Genomic DNA, 17300 nt, shown 5'->3' with positions numbered 1-17300 from the left:
TCAGGATGCTGAAAGAGATTCTCTTTGCTTATCACAGCCTATGTGAAGAGGTAGGAGATTTTCCATGTTTTATTTGAGATAAGAAATTGTCTACCTTTTCAAAGAAGGGCTACAACTTGAAAATATTATTGACCACAGCTGAGAGTTGCTGTGTTCCTTACTACATGCAGCAAACCAGGCTCTGTGAGATTTTCTTGAAGGCTGTTTCCTTTTTAAAGGAAGGCAGTGAGAAGAACAACTGTGGCTGAATGAGCTGGTTTGGAACACAAAGTGGGGGGAATCAAAGGTATGTAAGCAGGATTTCACACACAGAAATAGCCTGGGAAATAGAAATCGCTACGTTGATCCATAATATTTCCCTCCCATAGTGGGTGTGACGGTGTGTTCATGTCTCTGTATCTCTTTTTTTTTTTTTTTTTTTTTTTGCTGTATCACTCAGTCCCACTGAATTAGGCAGCTCTGCTGGAGGCAAACGCCCATTATCAAGCTCTGCCAGCCCCCTGCTCTGCAGCAGTGCCTTCAGCCTCGGACACCAACATGAGGTTCAAGTTCTCCATCCTGGCACTCCTTCTGGAAGTCATCATCATTGTTTTGTTTGGGATATTTGTGGAATATAAAAGCACGAGAGAGTCTGACTCCTTATACCCACGTAAGTGTTGCTGTCTAAGAGTTATCAAAGTTAGAATTTCTTTAAGCTAATCCTAGGCAAGATTTCTGAATAGCTTATGAGACCTGCTGATACAGATAGAAAACAATGTCGTTCTCTGGGGCAAACAAATTTTTCTGAGGTGAGAAAGCAGCAGGCTTCAAAGACAAATTCAAGCTGAGCACATGTAAAATTCTGTAAGTACCTAACTGCTGAGAATTTCACTGTTCTGGGAGAGAAGAGTCCTGAAAATAGTTCTAGCATTTGCACAGCAGGTTAAAACTTGGAGAACTACGTATTGCTTTGAAAAGTCCCAGCATTTTCCAGAGATAGATGGGAGTGTTTCTTGCCAGAACTTCTATCCTGATAACTGTATTAAATAATTAAAATTATTAGAACATTAATCATCCAGGTTTTGAAAGGTTGTCTTATGAGAACATGGAAATTGGGCAGCATGTGCATCATCATTACAAAATCTTTGCAGAATACAGACTCCATGAAGGGCCATAGTTTTCGTGACAAGGTGGATAACCCCTTGCTCTCTTCCAAAGCAGTGGCTCCTTTAGGCACTGATGGCTTAGCCTTCAAATGTTTCTATTGATCTGTTGCTCTGCAAATGCTTGAGGAAGATCAAGGAAAAAGCTTTCGGCCTGAGAAATAGCTGTTGACTTCTCTCACCCTCCTCCTCCTCATGCAAAGATAAGACTGTTGTGAATAAATAGAAAACAAAATTTGCAGAGCTGCAGACTGTGTTCTCCTGGCAGTATTGAAGGTTTCTTATTCTTTTTCTTGGCTCTGATGTCTCAATGACTTGTAGCCCTGATTGCAGTCCTGTTAATGAGGGTCACAGAAGTACAGAACTCCTTGCCTATATGTAGTACCCGTGTAATTTTGAATGTATCCCTCGCTTTGTCTCATTCTAACTGTCCTTTCAGTGACTGTTACAGGGGAATGTGATCTCAGGGTCTAGTCTTGTGTCAGGTATTCTCACAGAGAGCCTTGTCTGGCTGACAGAACAGTGAATGCACAGCATTGTTCAGCTCCAGATGCAAGTCATCTGATGAACATCAGGGGCTTATCACCCACATTTGGGTTAACTCCACTGAAATGCAGCAGTATCCCTGAGACACAGGGACTTAGGCTATGCCAGAGCCCCTTCCATTTCTGTGACACAGCTCAGCCACATCGATGATAATCAAGAGTCAGAGAATGGTTTGAGTTGGAAGGGACTTTAAAGATCATCTCATTCCAACCCCCTTCTATGGGCAGGGCACCTTCTACTAGACCAGGTTGCTCCAAGCCCTGGCCAACCTGGCCTTGAACACTTCCAGGGATGGGACAGCCACAGCTTCTCTGGGCAACCTGTGCCAGGGTCTCACCACTCTCACAATGAAGAATTTCTTCCTTCATTATCTGCCTGTTTGAAAGTTATTCTCCCTCTTTTTTATAGCCCCTTTAAGTACTGGAAAGTGCTCTAAGTTCTCCCCAGAGCCTTCTATACTCCAGGCTGAACTACCCCAGCTCTCTTAGCTGAGACCATATTGAACTATTCCAGTTGTATTGAACTATCCAAGCTCCTAAATTAGGTGGCCTTAGCTAGACAGTATATTGGGAATGACTCTTGGTCCACTGTCACCTAGAAGGTGACACCTAGGCAAAAGCTATGCCAGAAAGCACAGTAATAGTTTGACAGCACAGATAATTGTACTGTTTACTGTTATTTTTTAATAACTATTACCTAAAACACCGTTCCACCTACCTCTTCTCTGACTCTATCCCAGAAGAACATGACAACAACAGATACAACCACAGAACAAAACTGTTTGGGGTATCTTTGTATAATTTGGTAAGCCAGAAGGATGATGTTTAGGACACAGGACGTTTATATTCAGTTTACTGGTTTTTCACCTCTCAAGAACAGAGAAAATGCCTTCTCCATTCTCAGTATCATACCTCTGGCTCTGGTACTAAACTGACTGCATTTTCTTAGAGTCCCCTTTACAAAGGAAAATGAAGGAAGGTGCATTGGATTCTTCTGCTTAGTGCCAGTAATTTAATAGTCTCCCAGGACTGTGGCGCATTTCTGAGTAAAACTCTTCTGGGTGGAAGTTGCCTGTGCCCCACACATCACCATGGGCACAGTGTTCCCTGAGCAGCTCCTGGGATAGGCTGCTTTAATTTAATATCTCCATTTTAAAAAGGCATCAGAGAGAGGGCAGAAGCCTCATCAACATCACAAAGAAGAGGATACTTCATGCTGGATGCCAACACTACAGTATGGCTCTTTAAATGTAACCTATCCAGTTAGGGACCACCTATAGTTCTTTCTTCCCTAATACTTGTGTCTAAAAGTTGTGGGAGGAATTTCCTGCTGTCTCCCATTCCTCCCTGGACAGGCAGTGTAAGACTGTGCTATTCCTGCATGCTGTCCCTCATCTGCCCACACAGCTGACCTGTGAGCAACCTTCTGGATCAGGTTTGGCTCATACAAACCATCCCCTTTACCTCCTCCTAGGTATGGTTTTAAGCATAGCATGAATAAGGGACTGCTTTTAATCAGTAGTACAGGTGGGCAAAGTGTTTTGGGAGAGAAGAACATGTAGCTGCACAGGTGTGAATCAACCTGTGCCATGTGCCTTTTGGCCATGCTGCTCAGTTTACAGGTAGAGACATAAAACTAAGCAAACACCAGGGTTGTCATGCTGGGCTGGGTGATGTTGACCTGACAGAGCTCATTCCCCATAATGAATGAGAATAAAAAGCAGGACTTCATAATACCTCTATTTTCACTTTTAAGACCCCTTCCTCTGAAATTTAGCTGTCTACAAAGTGCACACTCTTCAAGGTTCTGTGGTTTACTACTTTAAGCAAAGCAATCAGTTTTAGTATAAGATACCACAAGCATCTTTGTGTTAAGACTAACCACCTTGCAGCGGAATTATTATGTTGGTCCTGGGTAGCCTTGCAGAATCCTGTGCAGTGGTTTTGCTCAGGATCTGCTGGAGCATTTTTCCCAATCTTTATTTTCCTGCCTCACAAAATAGAAGTACTGTGCTTTACTAAACACAGCTAGTTACTGAAACATTTCAGCTCAAATCAGGCTGTTTTCTTCATCGCTTAAAATCATTCCAGACCCACTCTTCTCTATAACAAAGCATTAAGGCACTTAAAGCTCAAGGTATAGGCTAGACTAGACGGAATTTGTCCTCGACACCCATGAATTAAACTAGTTTTAATCAGGACTTCTAATTTACACTTATTTGTGTAAATAAGCTCGGGCAGCTTTAAAATGTCCAGCCTGAGGAGGAGGCAATAGTATTGGGGATGTTTGTGAACCTCCTGCATTCCTATAGAATCATAGAATGGTCTGGCTTGGAAAGGACCGTGAAGATCACCCAATTCCAAACCAACTAACAATGCCATTGCTTAGATGCAACATAAAGGCTCTTCCTACACACCTTTAAGTATTTCAGTGCTAGATCAGGGCTGGAATATGACACTGAAAGTATAGAAGAGTTTATCAGGAATGTCCAGTAACTTATACTTCTGGGCCCTCTTTTGGCTGAACCTGGTAACACATACAGCAAAACTAAGGAATGCTTAAAGTAATTGGAATTGTAACTTTGTGCCAAATATTATACTCACCAGCTCAATGTCTCAAGTTTTTTGTATGTATTGGCATCTAAGACCAATGTAATAGAAATTAAAAGAAATGGTTTCTCTATACTAGAGGTTCGTATTTAAAAGCAGAGAAAAAGCTGTTATTACAGCGCTCAGACCTGTTTGGTTTAGAGTTAGTGAAATCACATAAAACTTAAGAGTAAGAAAATATTTTAACATATAAAATATCCATGTTGTGATCATGAATTCCACTGTTATTAAAAGCCTAAAAAAAAAAAAATTAAACATAATAACTTTAAAAAGTGGAAAAAGAACTAGCTAAATTTTAACAAAATTCGTATTTGGAAAAAAAACCTCAAACATTTGAAGAAAGACTAAATGTGTGCTGACTAATGTTATTAATTTTTTAATTTAAACTTTACCTTAAAAAGACTTTTTCTTTTATCCATGTAAATAAATCAATGTCTGGTACAGCAGCTTTTAGGGATCCCAAGCATAATGTTCTTTCTGTAATGATATTAGAATGATTTCTGTAATGATATTATCAATAATTAGGCATTGCATCTCCCAGAAACTCAGTCTTCAACTAGTAGACTGGTCATGAAGTGGAGGAGAATGGATCACATCCATGACAGGACTTCGAAATTCTTTTCTATTAAATCCTCTTTTATCCCTAACTTTCTACCATTCCCAGTCACTTTTCATCATCATTGCAAAGACATGTTTTCCCTTCAGATTTTCAGGATGTCCACGTGATGATATTTGTTGGATTTGGTTTCCTGATGACCTTCCTGAAGAAATATGGATTCAGCAGTGTTGGCATCAACATGCTCATTGCTGCCTTCGGTCTCCAGTGGGGAACCCTGATGCAAGGATTTTGGCACATGCATGGAGGGAAAATCCAAGTTGATTTCAAAAGGTATAAGTGTATTTACAAAAATTGATATTTCTATCCCTTAAGATATCAGGAGAAGCCATGAACTGCACTATCTATGGTATCAGACCTTAGTTTCACCTACATTTCATTAAGCCTTACTGTCCACCTCTCAAAATCCATCTCTCTTCACCTCTAAGGGGGCCAACCTGGGCCAAAGGAGCCAAGGGGTGAAATGAAATTCGAGATGCCTCGTCATGTGTGGGCCGTGGGTTCTGCAGAGAGATTGCTTTGAGTCTCTGAAGTTGTAGAAGCTGGAAGCTTTCAGCAGTAGCACAGCACATCCTGCATCCAGCAGGCATGGAAGGAGCTGTCTTTCCATGACACACAGGGTCACAGAAGAAAGTCTGGAACAGCATCTCTATCCACTCACAAGGTTTTCTTCTACTTCCTAAGGAGTGATTTTCCTGAGCATCACACTGCAGCAGGGTCTGAACACCGATCATAGAATAAGAGCCCTCGTGAGCAATGTCTCCAGTAACTTTTAATCCCCCTCCCATTCATCTATTCTGCTTCTACCGAGGTCTTAGAGTGTTTTTCACGTCTGAAGTTCTATTTTCTGAGGCAACTTGTAGACAATTTTGAAAGCAACACCATCCAAACATTACTGTGGGACAAGTAGGAATACTACAAGTAGCTCCCTAATGCTCACAGGCAGGCATTTGTAGAGGGACCCATAATTTATTACCTCTCTGTGCTCCAAGTTCTTGACAAATTTAGGGTTTTATTTACCTTTGCCATTCCCCAAAACACGTTAGTGCTGAATCTGCCTGACAGCTCATGCGAACACGACACACAGTGACAGAAAGTCATGCAAGACTTTCAGAATGATATAAACCATCAGTCTTGAAGCTGAGACCTCCCTGTCATCTTTGAAATCCAAATGGCAGTCAGGGCTGAAAACTGAGGTGCTAGAACATGTCCAGAGAAGTGCAACAGAGCTGGGGAAGGGTGTGGAGCACAAATCTGATGAGGAGCAGCTGAGGGAGCTGGGACAGCTCAGCCTGGAGAAAAGGAGGCTCAAGGAGGACCTTCTCACCTCTCTACAACTCCCTGAAAGGAGGATGTAGCCAGGTGGGGGGCAGTCTCTTCTCCCAGGTAACAAATGACAGGGTGAGAGGGGAATGGCCTCAAATTGTGCCAGGGGAGGTTTAGATTGGATATTATGAATAATCTCTTCAGAGAAAGGGTTGTCAAGCAATGAAAGCAGCTGTGCAGGAAAGTGTTTGAGTCACACCCCTGGAAGTGTTTAAAAAACCATGCAGATGTGGTGCTTAGGGACATGGTTTAGTGGTGGACTTGGCAGTGCTGTGTTAACAGTTGAACTCAGTGGTCTTAGGGGTTCTTTTCCAACCTAAATGATTCTGTGATATCCCTGCACATCTCCAATACACATCTCATCTGCTTTTTCACTATAATTTCAACCAGTTGAGCACATTTATGGCATTAGCAGGAGGAAACCTTCCCACACTTATTCCTCAGCAGCTGGTAAGATCCCTACAAAATCCATCTGGAAAGGTTTAGTTTGATTTTTATCCCCAAAGATGATCTTGATAATTTTATACCTGAAGAGTTAAAGCTCTTATTAATGATATGTCTTGTTGGATATTACAGCCTGTAAACTGCTTTTCTCTTTTACATGTTTTTTTGCTTTATTCTTACCTTCAGCATGATAAATGCAGACTTCAGTACAGCAACTGCTTTGATTTCATTTGGAGCAGTCCTGGGGAAAACATCTCCCATTCAGATGCTGATCCTGACAATTCTGGAGATCACCATCTTTGCATGCAATGAACATCTAGTTACCGAAGTACTTCAGGTACAACTATTTAGCAACAATTGTTTTCCCTTTATAATAAATGCTTTCACTTTGCAATACTTCCAGTTCTTATTTCTACCATAGAAATTAAACCAGTAAAGTCATCCAGACTTCTCCTTCATCACATCTTCATCTTTATGCCGTATAAACTCTGAGGTCTTATTTTGGGTCCCTATTACAGGCCACAGATGTTGGAGCTTCAATGACTATCCATGCTTTTGGAGCTTATTTTGGTTTGGCTGTAGCCTTAGTGCTGTATCGTCCTGGTCTGAAAAACAAACATGAAAATGATGAATCCACCTATCACTCTGACATGTTTGCCATGATTGGTAAGTGAAGCAAGAGTGAGTGCTGATCAGTTAGTTGTTCATCCCTCTTCCCCCTCTATTTTTAACTGATTACCTATTATTGCCCTACATTCATTTTCTGAAGTATACTCCTAGAGGCAAATTCTTCATAGTCCGATGCATGCACCATGTTTTCAGTGATACACATATATTTATACAGCTTTTCCTTGGTTAAAAGAAAGGAAAGATCAAAGTAAAGATGTGTTTTCACTGTGCATTCATGGTAACTTCCTTCTTGTTCAATCTTCTGCTTTTAAGCAGGATTTCCATAGAAATTCATCATAATTAAAAGGATTGAGTTATGCCTGTCATAGTAATGACTGTTAGAAACCTGTGTGTCCACAAGATCTATTCATAGATTGATCAACCAGCTAAAACTATCAGTTATACCTACAGAAGATAAAGGATTTGCATGTGAACTGTCTTGCTAATGCCTCTTATTCTGGCTGGGGTTTCACAGTGGTGGTCAGCTCTGGCGGGAAGTGGCCCGTGACAAGAGGTCACAACATGTTACCAAGATTTGACAGAGATCATGTGTCAAAATCCCAGCTGCCAGTGTCAAAAGCTTCTGTGTATTCTATTACTTCTTCCAGCATTTTGGCTAGTCCATGTTTCTCAATCATCTCCCGTATTTCATGTAGCTACCTGTGTTGTGTTGGGTCTTTCCCATTAGAATGCCCCGAGTGACTGAATAGCCTTTGCTTTGTTTTGACTTGTTTTTCATCCAGGTACCCTGTTCCTTTGGCTGTTTTGGCCCAGTTTTAACTCTGCCATTGCAAATGAGGGAGACATAGCAAAAGCAATCATCAACACTTACTATTCCTTGGCTGCATGTACCATCATAACATTTGCCCTCTCCAGCTTGGTGGACAAAAGAGGCAAATTCAGCATGGTAAGAATTGCATCATAACCTCTGTTAAATCGAGTCAACCCTCTATAAAAAGGGTGTCACGTGAAAGGTGAGAGTTCAGATATTTGCTCATTGGTTCCCCAGGAAAGTTGAGACCCTGGTGTCCAACAGTCTGTCAGCATCTCGTAAGGAGGCCCTTCACCAACAGATCTACAAGATCAGAGGGTACCTCAACCTCCCTTGTTAGGAGGAATTCAACAGAGTCAGGACCCCTCAGAGGGTCCTGCCAAGGTGTTATCCACCATCAGCAACTGTAAGGACTCACTTTAGCAGTTTGTGGAATAATGTTTTTTATTGATACAAATTCTGACAGATTAATAAGTTTCAAGAGTTGTCGGTGGTTGTGTCTACTGCAAAAATGTTTTAAAGCAATTTACAAAATACATACATGAAGCAAGGACAAGCTCTGATATGAAACAATCTAATTAATATGCTATGGGGCAAGCACAAGCAAAAGCTCTAGTCCTAAAAGCAGCATTTAATGTATACAGACCATATTTCTCACCCAAGGCATCCCTCTGCAAGGGGAGAAGATGGACTCAGCCCGTGGACTGATCCCAGCAGTTTTGGTGGAGGTCTTCTTCCACTTTCCTCTTATCCTCAATTTACTTTTATACTATTTTCTTTATGTTTGGGTGGAGTTTGAGTGACTCTAGTCATACACACCTTTTATTTATGATTGGTGTATTTAATGGGGGGGGGGGGGGGGTATGGTTTGGCACCTGAGGAGGGGGTTTGACATGGCTCTTGGCTTCAGCAGCAGAACAATTTGATTGTCCATTATCAGACAGATACTGTATGGTTTTAGTACCACAGTGTTTTCCCATTCTGCTGGGATTGCAATGGAAGGGGCCACACAGTCTCCACTTCATTCCACACTCCATTCTGTTCCTCTGAGAAGATGTTTATTGTTGTACTGGGGAGCATGTCCACCCAGGGAATTACAGCTGCTTTTTACCTTAAAATTCTGAATCCCCTCTAGGTTAACTCTATCATTCTACATAAGGGTAATTAGGCAGATTTAAAATGTACATCTATCAGCCCAGGCTGTCTGGAGCCTTTGCTCAAACTGTGGCCAGAATTAGAGCTTTTATACTTGTAAAAGCTATAGAGTAAGCTTGGGCCCTGAGGCAACCCACCCTGCTTTAGGTATGTGGTGATTCCTCAGTGTGGTCACTGTGTCTGGGAAGTGGAAAGCTCTCAGACATTATGGTAATGGTCTTCCTCCCAGGGTCAGCTATTAGAGAGCATCCAAAGGAGGGACACAATGATAGTGAAGGGCCTTGAGGGGAAGTCATGTGAGGAGCAGCTGAGGGAACTTGGTCTGTTCAGGTGGAGGAGACTGAGGGGAGACCTCACTGCAGTTACAACTTCCTCATGAGGGGAAGAGGAGGGGCAGGTACCGATTTCTTCTCTATGGTGACCAGTGACAGAACCCAAGGGAATGGCCTGAAGTTGTGTCAGGGGAGGTTTAGGTTAAATATTAGAAAAAGGTTCTTCACCCTTAGGGTGGTTGGGCACAGGAACAACCTCCCCAGGGCAGTGGTCACAGCACCAAGGTTGACAGAGCTCAAGGAGTGTTATGATGATATTCTCAGGCATATGGTGTGACTCTTGGGGATGGTCCTGTGCAGGATTGAGTTGGACTCCATGATCCTTGTGGGTCCCTTCCAACTGAGCATGTTCTCTGATTCTGTGATGACCTGACCAAGGGGATTGAGTTCACTTTCAGCAAGTTTGCAGATGACACCAAGTTGGGTGGGAGTGTTGATCTCCTGGAGGGTAGGAAGGCTCTGCAGAGGCATCTGGACAGGCTGGAGAGCCACTGTATAACGTTCAACAAGGCCAAGTGCCAGGTCCTGTACTTGGGTCACAACAACCCCCTGCAGAGCTACAGTCTGGGGGCAGAGTGGCTGGAAAGCTTCCTAGTGGAAAAGAACTTGGGGGTGCTTGTCAACTGATGAACACAAGCTAACGTGTGCCCAGGTAGCCAAGGAAGCCACTGGTACCTGGCCTGTGTCAGCAATAGAGGGGCAGCAGGACCAGGGCAGTGACCATCCCCCTGTGCTGGGCACTGGTGAGGCCTCACCTCAAATCCTAGGTTCAGTTTTGGGTCTGTCATTACGAGGAAGGATTCAAGATCTGGAGCGAGTCCAGAGAAGGACAACAGAGCAGGGGGTGGGAGTCTGGAGCACAAATCTGATGAGGAGCAGCTGAGGGGGCTCAGCCTGGAGAAAAGGAGGCTCAGAGGGGGACCTTGTCACTCTCTACAAGTACCTGACAGGAGGTTGTAGCCAGGTAGGGGTCGGCCTCTTCTCCCAAGTAAAACGCAACAGGATGAGAGAAAAAGGCCTTAAATTGTACCAGAGGAGGTTTAGATTTGACATTAGGAACAATTTCTTCACAGAAAGGGTTGGAAAACACTGGAACAGACTGTCCAGGGAACATGGTGGTGGTACTGGGTTGATGGTTGGGCTTGATAATCTTAAATGTCTTTTCCAATCTTAATGATTCTATGAACACATGATGATTCTCTCTTGTCCACAGGACCTGCTGGACTACAGTGATATTAGTCCAGTGTTCAGGTGCACTTCTGGGTCTTATTCCAAAGACAGTCCTATTTGAGTTACCTTATTACAAGAGCCAAAATGGGTCTCCCAAGGCAAGGACCTGTTCCCTGACAATCTCACAGTGCAACAGCACAACAGGCAAAACCAAACTAACTTGGTGCTGCCAGGCTGAAAACCTTTCATCTTCTTGCCTTAAAATCCAGCCATGTATTTTCACTCACTTCTTTCCACCAGCTGCAGTTTTGTCTGAGCTCAGCATGATCAGGATCAGGATTTGCCGCTGTTGTAGGAAGCAGCTCTCACTCATCCAGCCTGGATTCTCAAGAGATCAGATGAGTTTTGGTGACTTTGCAAAAGCTGGACTTCATTAAAGCAGCTTAGAGCAACTTTTGAACCGATCACAAGAATACGTTACACGGAACCCTGCTTTAAATTCCCGTTCCTTGTTCATTGGAAAAATCTCACCTGAAGAAAAGGAAAGCTTCTGTGTGCAAGAGAGCCTTCAGAGGCACTCAGCCCTAAGAGGAGCCTCCGTTCCTCATTTATCACCTCCCCTTCTGTGTCCTCTTTGCAGGTTCTCATTCAAAATGCCACCCTGGCAGGAGGAGTAGCAGTGGGTACCTGTGCTGACCTGAACATTCACCCTTTTGGTGCCATGTGCATTGGGGTCCTTGCTGGAGTTGTCTCTGTCCTTGGGTTCCACTTCTTGTCTGTAAGTACCGGGGACCCACCTCTGCTCTCACTTCCTTATTGCCCTTTGGATTTCCTGGAGCTCTGTGAACTTGCTAGAAAGGGAAGATAGAAACTGGCTGACGCAGCAAACTCTAAACAACAATGACTTTTAATAATATTGGATTCTTGTCATTCTGCACTACTTCCTTTTGCACCTCATTCTAGAGATCATGGAATTCTATAAACTCACTATAAACTGCCGATTTCCCCTCATTTCAGCCTCTGTTGGAATCCAAGCTGAACATTCAAGACACCTGTGGAGTCCATAATTTGCATGGTTTGCCTGGAATTCTGGGAGGTATCGCTGGCATCATAGTAACTGCAATAACAGGAGGGGATACAGGGTGAGTTAGAGAGAGATGAGAGTAAGTTTGGTTTTTTTTTTTTAAATTTTGAACATCTATCTTAATTTTCTACCTTCTTTGGATCTAATTGTGATTATTTTTTGGTTTTAGAAATACACCTTTGATTTAATGACATGCATCATATTCTGGTTTAAATGGGATTCTTCTTAATCTCCTGCCTTTAACACACTGTTTAAATACCAGGTTTGTTCCAGATTAAAAGTGCAAATAAAAATAAAGAAATTAAAATCGTCATAAAAAAGCCCAGTGCACAGAACCATTCAAATACAGACAAATATTTATTATGATTCTACAATTGTACTGCTGGTAACTGTAATATTTCAAAACAAATTGGCAAAATGGGCCTTTTCCACCATCTTATAAGACAACAAGAAGATGAAATGCTGGTCTTTTTGACAACAGGCAGCATTCCCTAAAGGCTTACAGGATACTAGTAACCTTTTCAAAGACCTTGTTTTCATCTGAAGTCTAAACCAAGCCAAGTTAAAGTCACGATTTCTGTCTTGTACACAACAGTGGCAGGATTTCTTGGATCTAATGTTCTTGGAGATCTTTTCCAACCTTGACGGTTCTGGGATATTTTCCTATGAGCCACTTAGTCCAGCAGGCAGCAAGTACAGTGTTTTAAGACCAGCTATCAGTCTCAAAGCGTACCAGCTTTTTAACAGCCGGTGGTTTGTTTTCTACCCCTTTCAGGCACGGTGTCCAGCTAACTCCTGGCAAGCAGGCCGCTGCCCTGGGAAGTACACTTGGAATTGCACTGGTGGGAGGAGCATTGACAGGTCAGTATGATGCATGGAGCAACTGAAATATGTGTGAACTTAGAGACTTTTCCATGGAGAACGTCAATGTATCAATAATTTCATGTGAATAATACAAAATAGAAGTAACTCACGATGGCACACTGGCAGAAGCTCAAACAGGGAAAAGCAGTTTTTCCAATATTTTTATCTTGAAATGAAGTCCAGGTTGGACATAAGAAGAATTTCTCCACCAAAAGGGTTGTCAGGCATTGGAAGGGGCTGCCCAGGTGGTGGACTCCCCATCCCTGGAGGTGTTCAAGAAATGACTGGACGTGGCACTCAGTGCTCTGGTCTCATTGACAAGGTGGTGTTTGGTCAGGGGTCGGGCTTGATGATCTCGGAGATCTTTTCCAACCTCCATATCTCTATGATTCCATGAATCTAGATATCCTACTGAATACATGCTTCAAAGATACTGGGTTATATATATAAAGGAATAGTAAGATGTTGTTCTGGATGGAATTCTTCTCCAGATTTAAAATTCTGAACAGAAACTAGTTTGAGATTAATACATTCTCAATGAGGCGTCACATGTTTCCATGTGTTATTGAATACTTCCAAACAAAAAAATACCAAACCAAACTAACCAAACAAACAAACAAAAGCAAAAAACCAAACCAAAACCAAACCAAAACAAAACCAGAAAATTTCAGTTTGAAGAAATCTGCGTCATCCCTCAGAATAAATGACCTGATGTTCCAGGATGGTTGAATATTTCTGTAGATAAGGAAATGAGTCAGAAATTTTAGCTGACTTCCCAGGGCACATCTGAGGGATGTTTATTTGGTCATTTTCTCAATTTATTGAACCTCTGATGCTGTTTTTCCTGCAGGTGGTATTCTCAAGCTGCCCTTCTTGGGACAAGTCTCTGACCAGAACTGCTTTGATGACTCTGTTTTTTGGGAGGTAAGATACAGCCTCCTTTGTTTTCATGATGCTGGAAAATGTACAGCACACTGCAGCCCTGCTCTCCTGGGGTTGGTGGTTTGCACACTTGAGTCATCTTTCAAAAATGTTGCTCTGCCTCAGACTGTGGACTTATCAAGGCCAACTTCAGGACATTTTCTGGACTTCTTAGCTAGTCGTGGCCTTTTGAACAAAAAGTAGAAATACAACCAACAGATTGATATCTCAGTGGAGCTCTTTATTTCTCCTTTAAAAGCTCACTGAATCCTCTATCCTCTCACTCCTAATTTATACAACCTGAATTTTATCCTTTATGCCAGGACAAACCCAAAAAGGCAGGGCAAGAATTAATACATGACATGGATTCATTGTCAATAAAACGTTGTGAAGCAAACAGGAGTCCTTGTTAGTTTTATTTAATGAATTAAATTCCAATATGGACCAACCACACAATTTGGCTTTTGGTGAGAGGTTTGCAATCTAAGGGAAAATTTTGAGCCAAAAGATCAGCTGCAGCAATGACAATCAGAAAAACAAAACAAACAAACAAACAAAAAAACCAACCAACCAAACAAACAACAAAAAAAACCCACAACCAACCAAAACAGTGTTAGGAAATTCTCCTATGAAGAAAACCCTAAATTTACCCGTCAGAATCCAGAACTGGTGGTTCATGTCAGGCTGTGCCAATGTTGATAAGCAGACACATAACACAGACAAATAGAATTACATTCTTAGCACATTTTAGTCTTCTTTCATGGCAAAAGTAAGTGTATGTCTCATTAACTGAACTCTTCTGTTTTTCATGGCAGGTTCCAGAAGAGGAGAAAGGACATGAAATTCACTCCAGCAACCATGATGAGAACAGCAGATTTGAAGCTGCAATGTAGAAAAATAATTAGTCTGTAATATTTGTGTTAATGAAACTCTTTTCCATTTCTAATGCTAAGAAACATCATCTAAGTATTTCCCCACCAGAGGGTTTTAAGAAGTAGCTGTAGATAGTTATATTTTTGTAATATAAAATAAGCTTGATTTTAGAGTACATAGTCATTACCAAGCCCAGGTGAATTAATTAGGTTTTTCTAATATATTTGTTCATCATAAAAATTACCTATATTTTATCTTTAGTTGCCACTTAGTCAATACAGCTATTGTAACAAATTTTGGGTTTCAAGATTACTCCAGGATAATATATTTAACTGCAAGGTTTCTGAGTTACAATCACACTACATCTACAGCTGCATAGAGGTAATCAAGAAGAAATTAACTGATAATTTTTGTTCAGATTCTAACAAGCTTTTCAGCAGAGCATTCCATATAACCTTTTCAAGAAAATGTGGTTTTTTGGGGTTTTTTTTTGGATTAGGAGGGGAGATTGGGTTGTATTTTGAAAGTTGATTATGACAGGAAAAAAAATGTTGAAGTCATTCTCATGGCAAAGCACAATACAGCGAAGGATGAGCTATTCTAAGTGGCAATATCAGTATCAAGATTCATTGTTAATTTGTTTATTGAAAGGGAGAAGAAAGTGAAATTGTGAAAAATTTAATTACAGTCACAGATTTATTTAGACTGTCTCAGGGAGGGACACAATAAGGGAGTTGAGTAGGAGCTATGAAAACCAGGTAGTTGCATAATATGTCTTATTACGTTCAGCAGTAATAAGTGAATTGTAGCACTGGTAATTTAATAAATATGAACTGAACTAATGCTAGCTCCAAAAGAGCATGAGTTGTTAGGAACTGTTTGGAAAGAAACCACGTCCAGCCTACAGAAGACTCAGCAGAGAACTTCCATGTGGTGAGTCACTGACTTTGAAGTCACTGTCCCCCAAAACAAGAGAAAGCAAAAAGAAGAAAACTGAAGCTAAATTAATGTAAATTAACTCCACCTGAGAAGTGATGACAGTGGCTGCTCAATTAAGAGAGAGAAAAATTGAAGCAGCTGAAGGAACTCTACAAGATGAGAGTAGCTGGGAGCAGACTCACACCACACATCTGTGCCCACGTGCACGGAGTAATCCATGGAGAAGCAATGGATGGGAAATCTAACCGAAGGAACACTTCAGTGCATTATTTGGACATGGAAAGCTACCACTGATGTCCCAGAAGAACAAGTTAAAGTGGGTGAACTTTAAAGACTTTGTTTATATTAGCATCTTATTTCAAGTCTGACTCATCAGAGTTAAGAGAAAATCTCCTCTCATATAAAATAGGCACATATATTTTCAGTTCTGCTGATGTGGTTTTCCTTGAAAAACTTTAGAAAGATACTAGTCAGGGCTGTCTGATGTTATATCAGCTATGTACTGCTGTATATGCCACTTTTTTCCCCATGATGAAAACACATTTGCTGTAACACACTTCAGTTCAGAGATGCTCTTTTGCAGATGTGCAGCAACTGACTCTGTTCTACCTTGTTGGCTATAAAATACCCTTTATCCTTTCAAAACTTTCACACAGTCATTTTTGTAAACATGGAGAAAGTATTTAACAATGTAAATATTGCACAGGTAAAGATTTTAGAAGTGGTTTTGCATAATTTGCAAAGTATTGAAGTACTTGAAAAATATTCCATATGTGGACAGCCTTTAAAAATCTTATCTTTAATACAGGAATGTCACCCCTCAAAATCCTGTTTGGGGATTCAGAGGGTCTTTCATTCACCTTACAGAGATGAGGTAGTTTCACTGATTCTTAGTGTTGACCACCCAGGAATGCCTGAGTGAGGGAGTATCACTCACTGTCAGCAAATCTTTGAGAATTATAGAATCATTAAGGTTGGAAAAGACCTCATCGAGTTCAACCTGGAATGGAATATCACCTTTCCCACTAAACCATATTGTGAAGTGCTGTGTCTACTTGTTTTTAGAACCCTTCCAGGGACGGTGAGTCTACCACTTCCCTGGGGAGCCTGTTCCAGTGTTTAACCCCTCTTTCAGTGAAGAATTCTTTCCTTATATTCAAGCTGAGCCTTTTGTGGTGAATGATGCCCTCAACAGTTATCTTTAGTGTTTTTTTTTTAAAAAAGGAAAAATGAACTATGCAGTTTTGTTCTCCAGTTTTTATAATCTTATGATCTTTCTGTAGTAATCCAGACCCTCATCCTCTAAGAACTCATTATTGTCCTCTGCCTTTTTTTCTCAGAAGATTCCTGCCCCAGAGAAATCAATCCTTCAGGTTCTCTCTAAAAAACAGAGGAGGGAGATGGATCATTTTGCTTAATCAGAGCTTCAAATGTTACTTTGTTTTCCATGACACTGTGCCCTTGAAGTGTATGATTTTCTCTTCTGAAGGTTCATTACTCCAACTGCTCACCTCCATACTTCAGCTGCCAGTGGCATTTGGTTCTCTGTCTAAAGGTTTTTTCTTTGGTTGGTTATTTCCCAGTTAATCAAAACTTTAAATACCCTGAGTCAGTAGAGCTTCTTTAATAATTAGTTACAACTTCTGTGTAATATGTTACTGGACACTTCAAAGAGAGAAGCTTAAAATATTTTACTCTTTTTTTACAATATTTGCTCTTCCATGAGGGAGCCTTACACTGACAGGAAAGGAAAGTAAGGAGGGAAACGAGATGAAGTGGAGGATGGACTTAGAGGATGAGATTGAAAAATAAAGCAAACTACTATAAATTCAAGGCTC

General features: G+C 41.3%; 1 protein-coding gene across 2 annotated transcripts; it reads left to right on the top strand.

Annotated features, from left to right (window-relative positions):
* Positions 1-442: 442 nt before the first annotated feature.
* RHAG (Rh associated glycoprotein) lies at positions 443-16683 on the top strand. 2 transcript variants are annotated; one of them, XM_027902242.1, is made up of 10 exons: positions 443-649; positions 5003-5186; positions 6870-7020; positions 7202-7349; positions 8096-8259; positions 11422-11559; positions 11799-11910; positions 12636-12726; positions 13580-13653; positions 14466-16683. In XM_027902242.1, the coding sequence occupies exons 1-9, from the start codon at positions 538-540 to the stop codon at positions 13617-13619; spliced, it is 1140 nt and encodes a 379-aa protein (XP_027758043.1). In that variant the 5' UTR covers positions 443-537; the 3' UTR covers positions 13620-13653; positions 14466-16683. The 2 variants fall into 2 exon arrangements, with proteins under 2 accessions (XP_027758043.1, XP_027758042.1); XM_027902241.1 differs by having other exon boundaries at positions 11799-11923; positions 12641-12726.
* The last annotated feature ends 617 nt before the right edge of the window (positions 16684-17300 follow it).

This window comes from Empidonax traillii, unplaced genomic scaffold, assembly GCF_003031625.1.
Source record: "Empidonax traillii isolate 1590-97213 ecotype Southwest subspecies unplaced genomic scaffold, ASM303162v1 scaffold856:size409766, whole genome shotgun sequence".
Taxonomy (NCBI): Eukaryota; Metazoa; Chordata; class Aves; order Passeriformes; family Tyrannidae; genus Empidonax; species Empidonax traillii.
The sequence above is the reverse complement of the archived record's forward strand: the minus strand, read 5'-3'. Positions and strand labels throughout refer to the sequence as shown.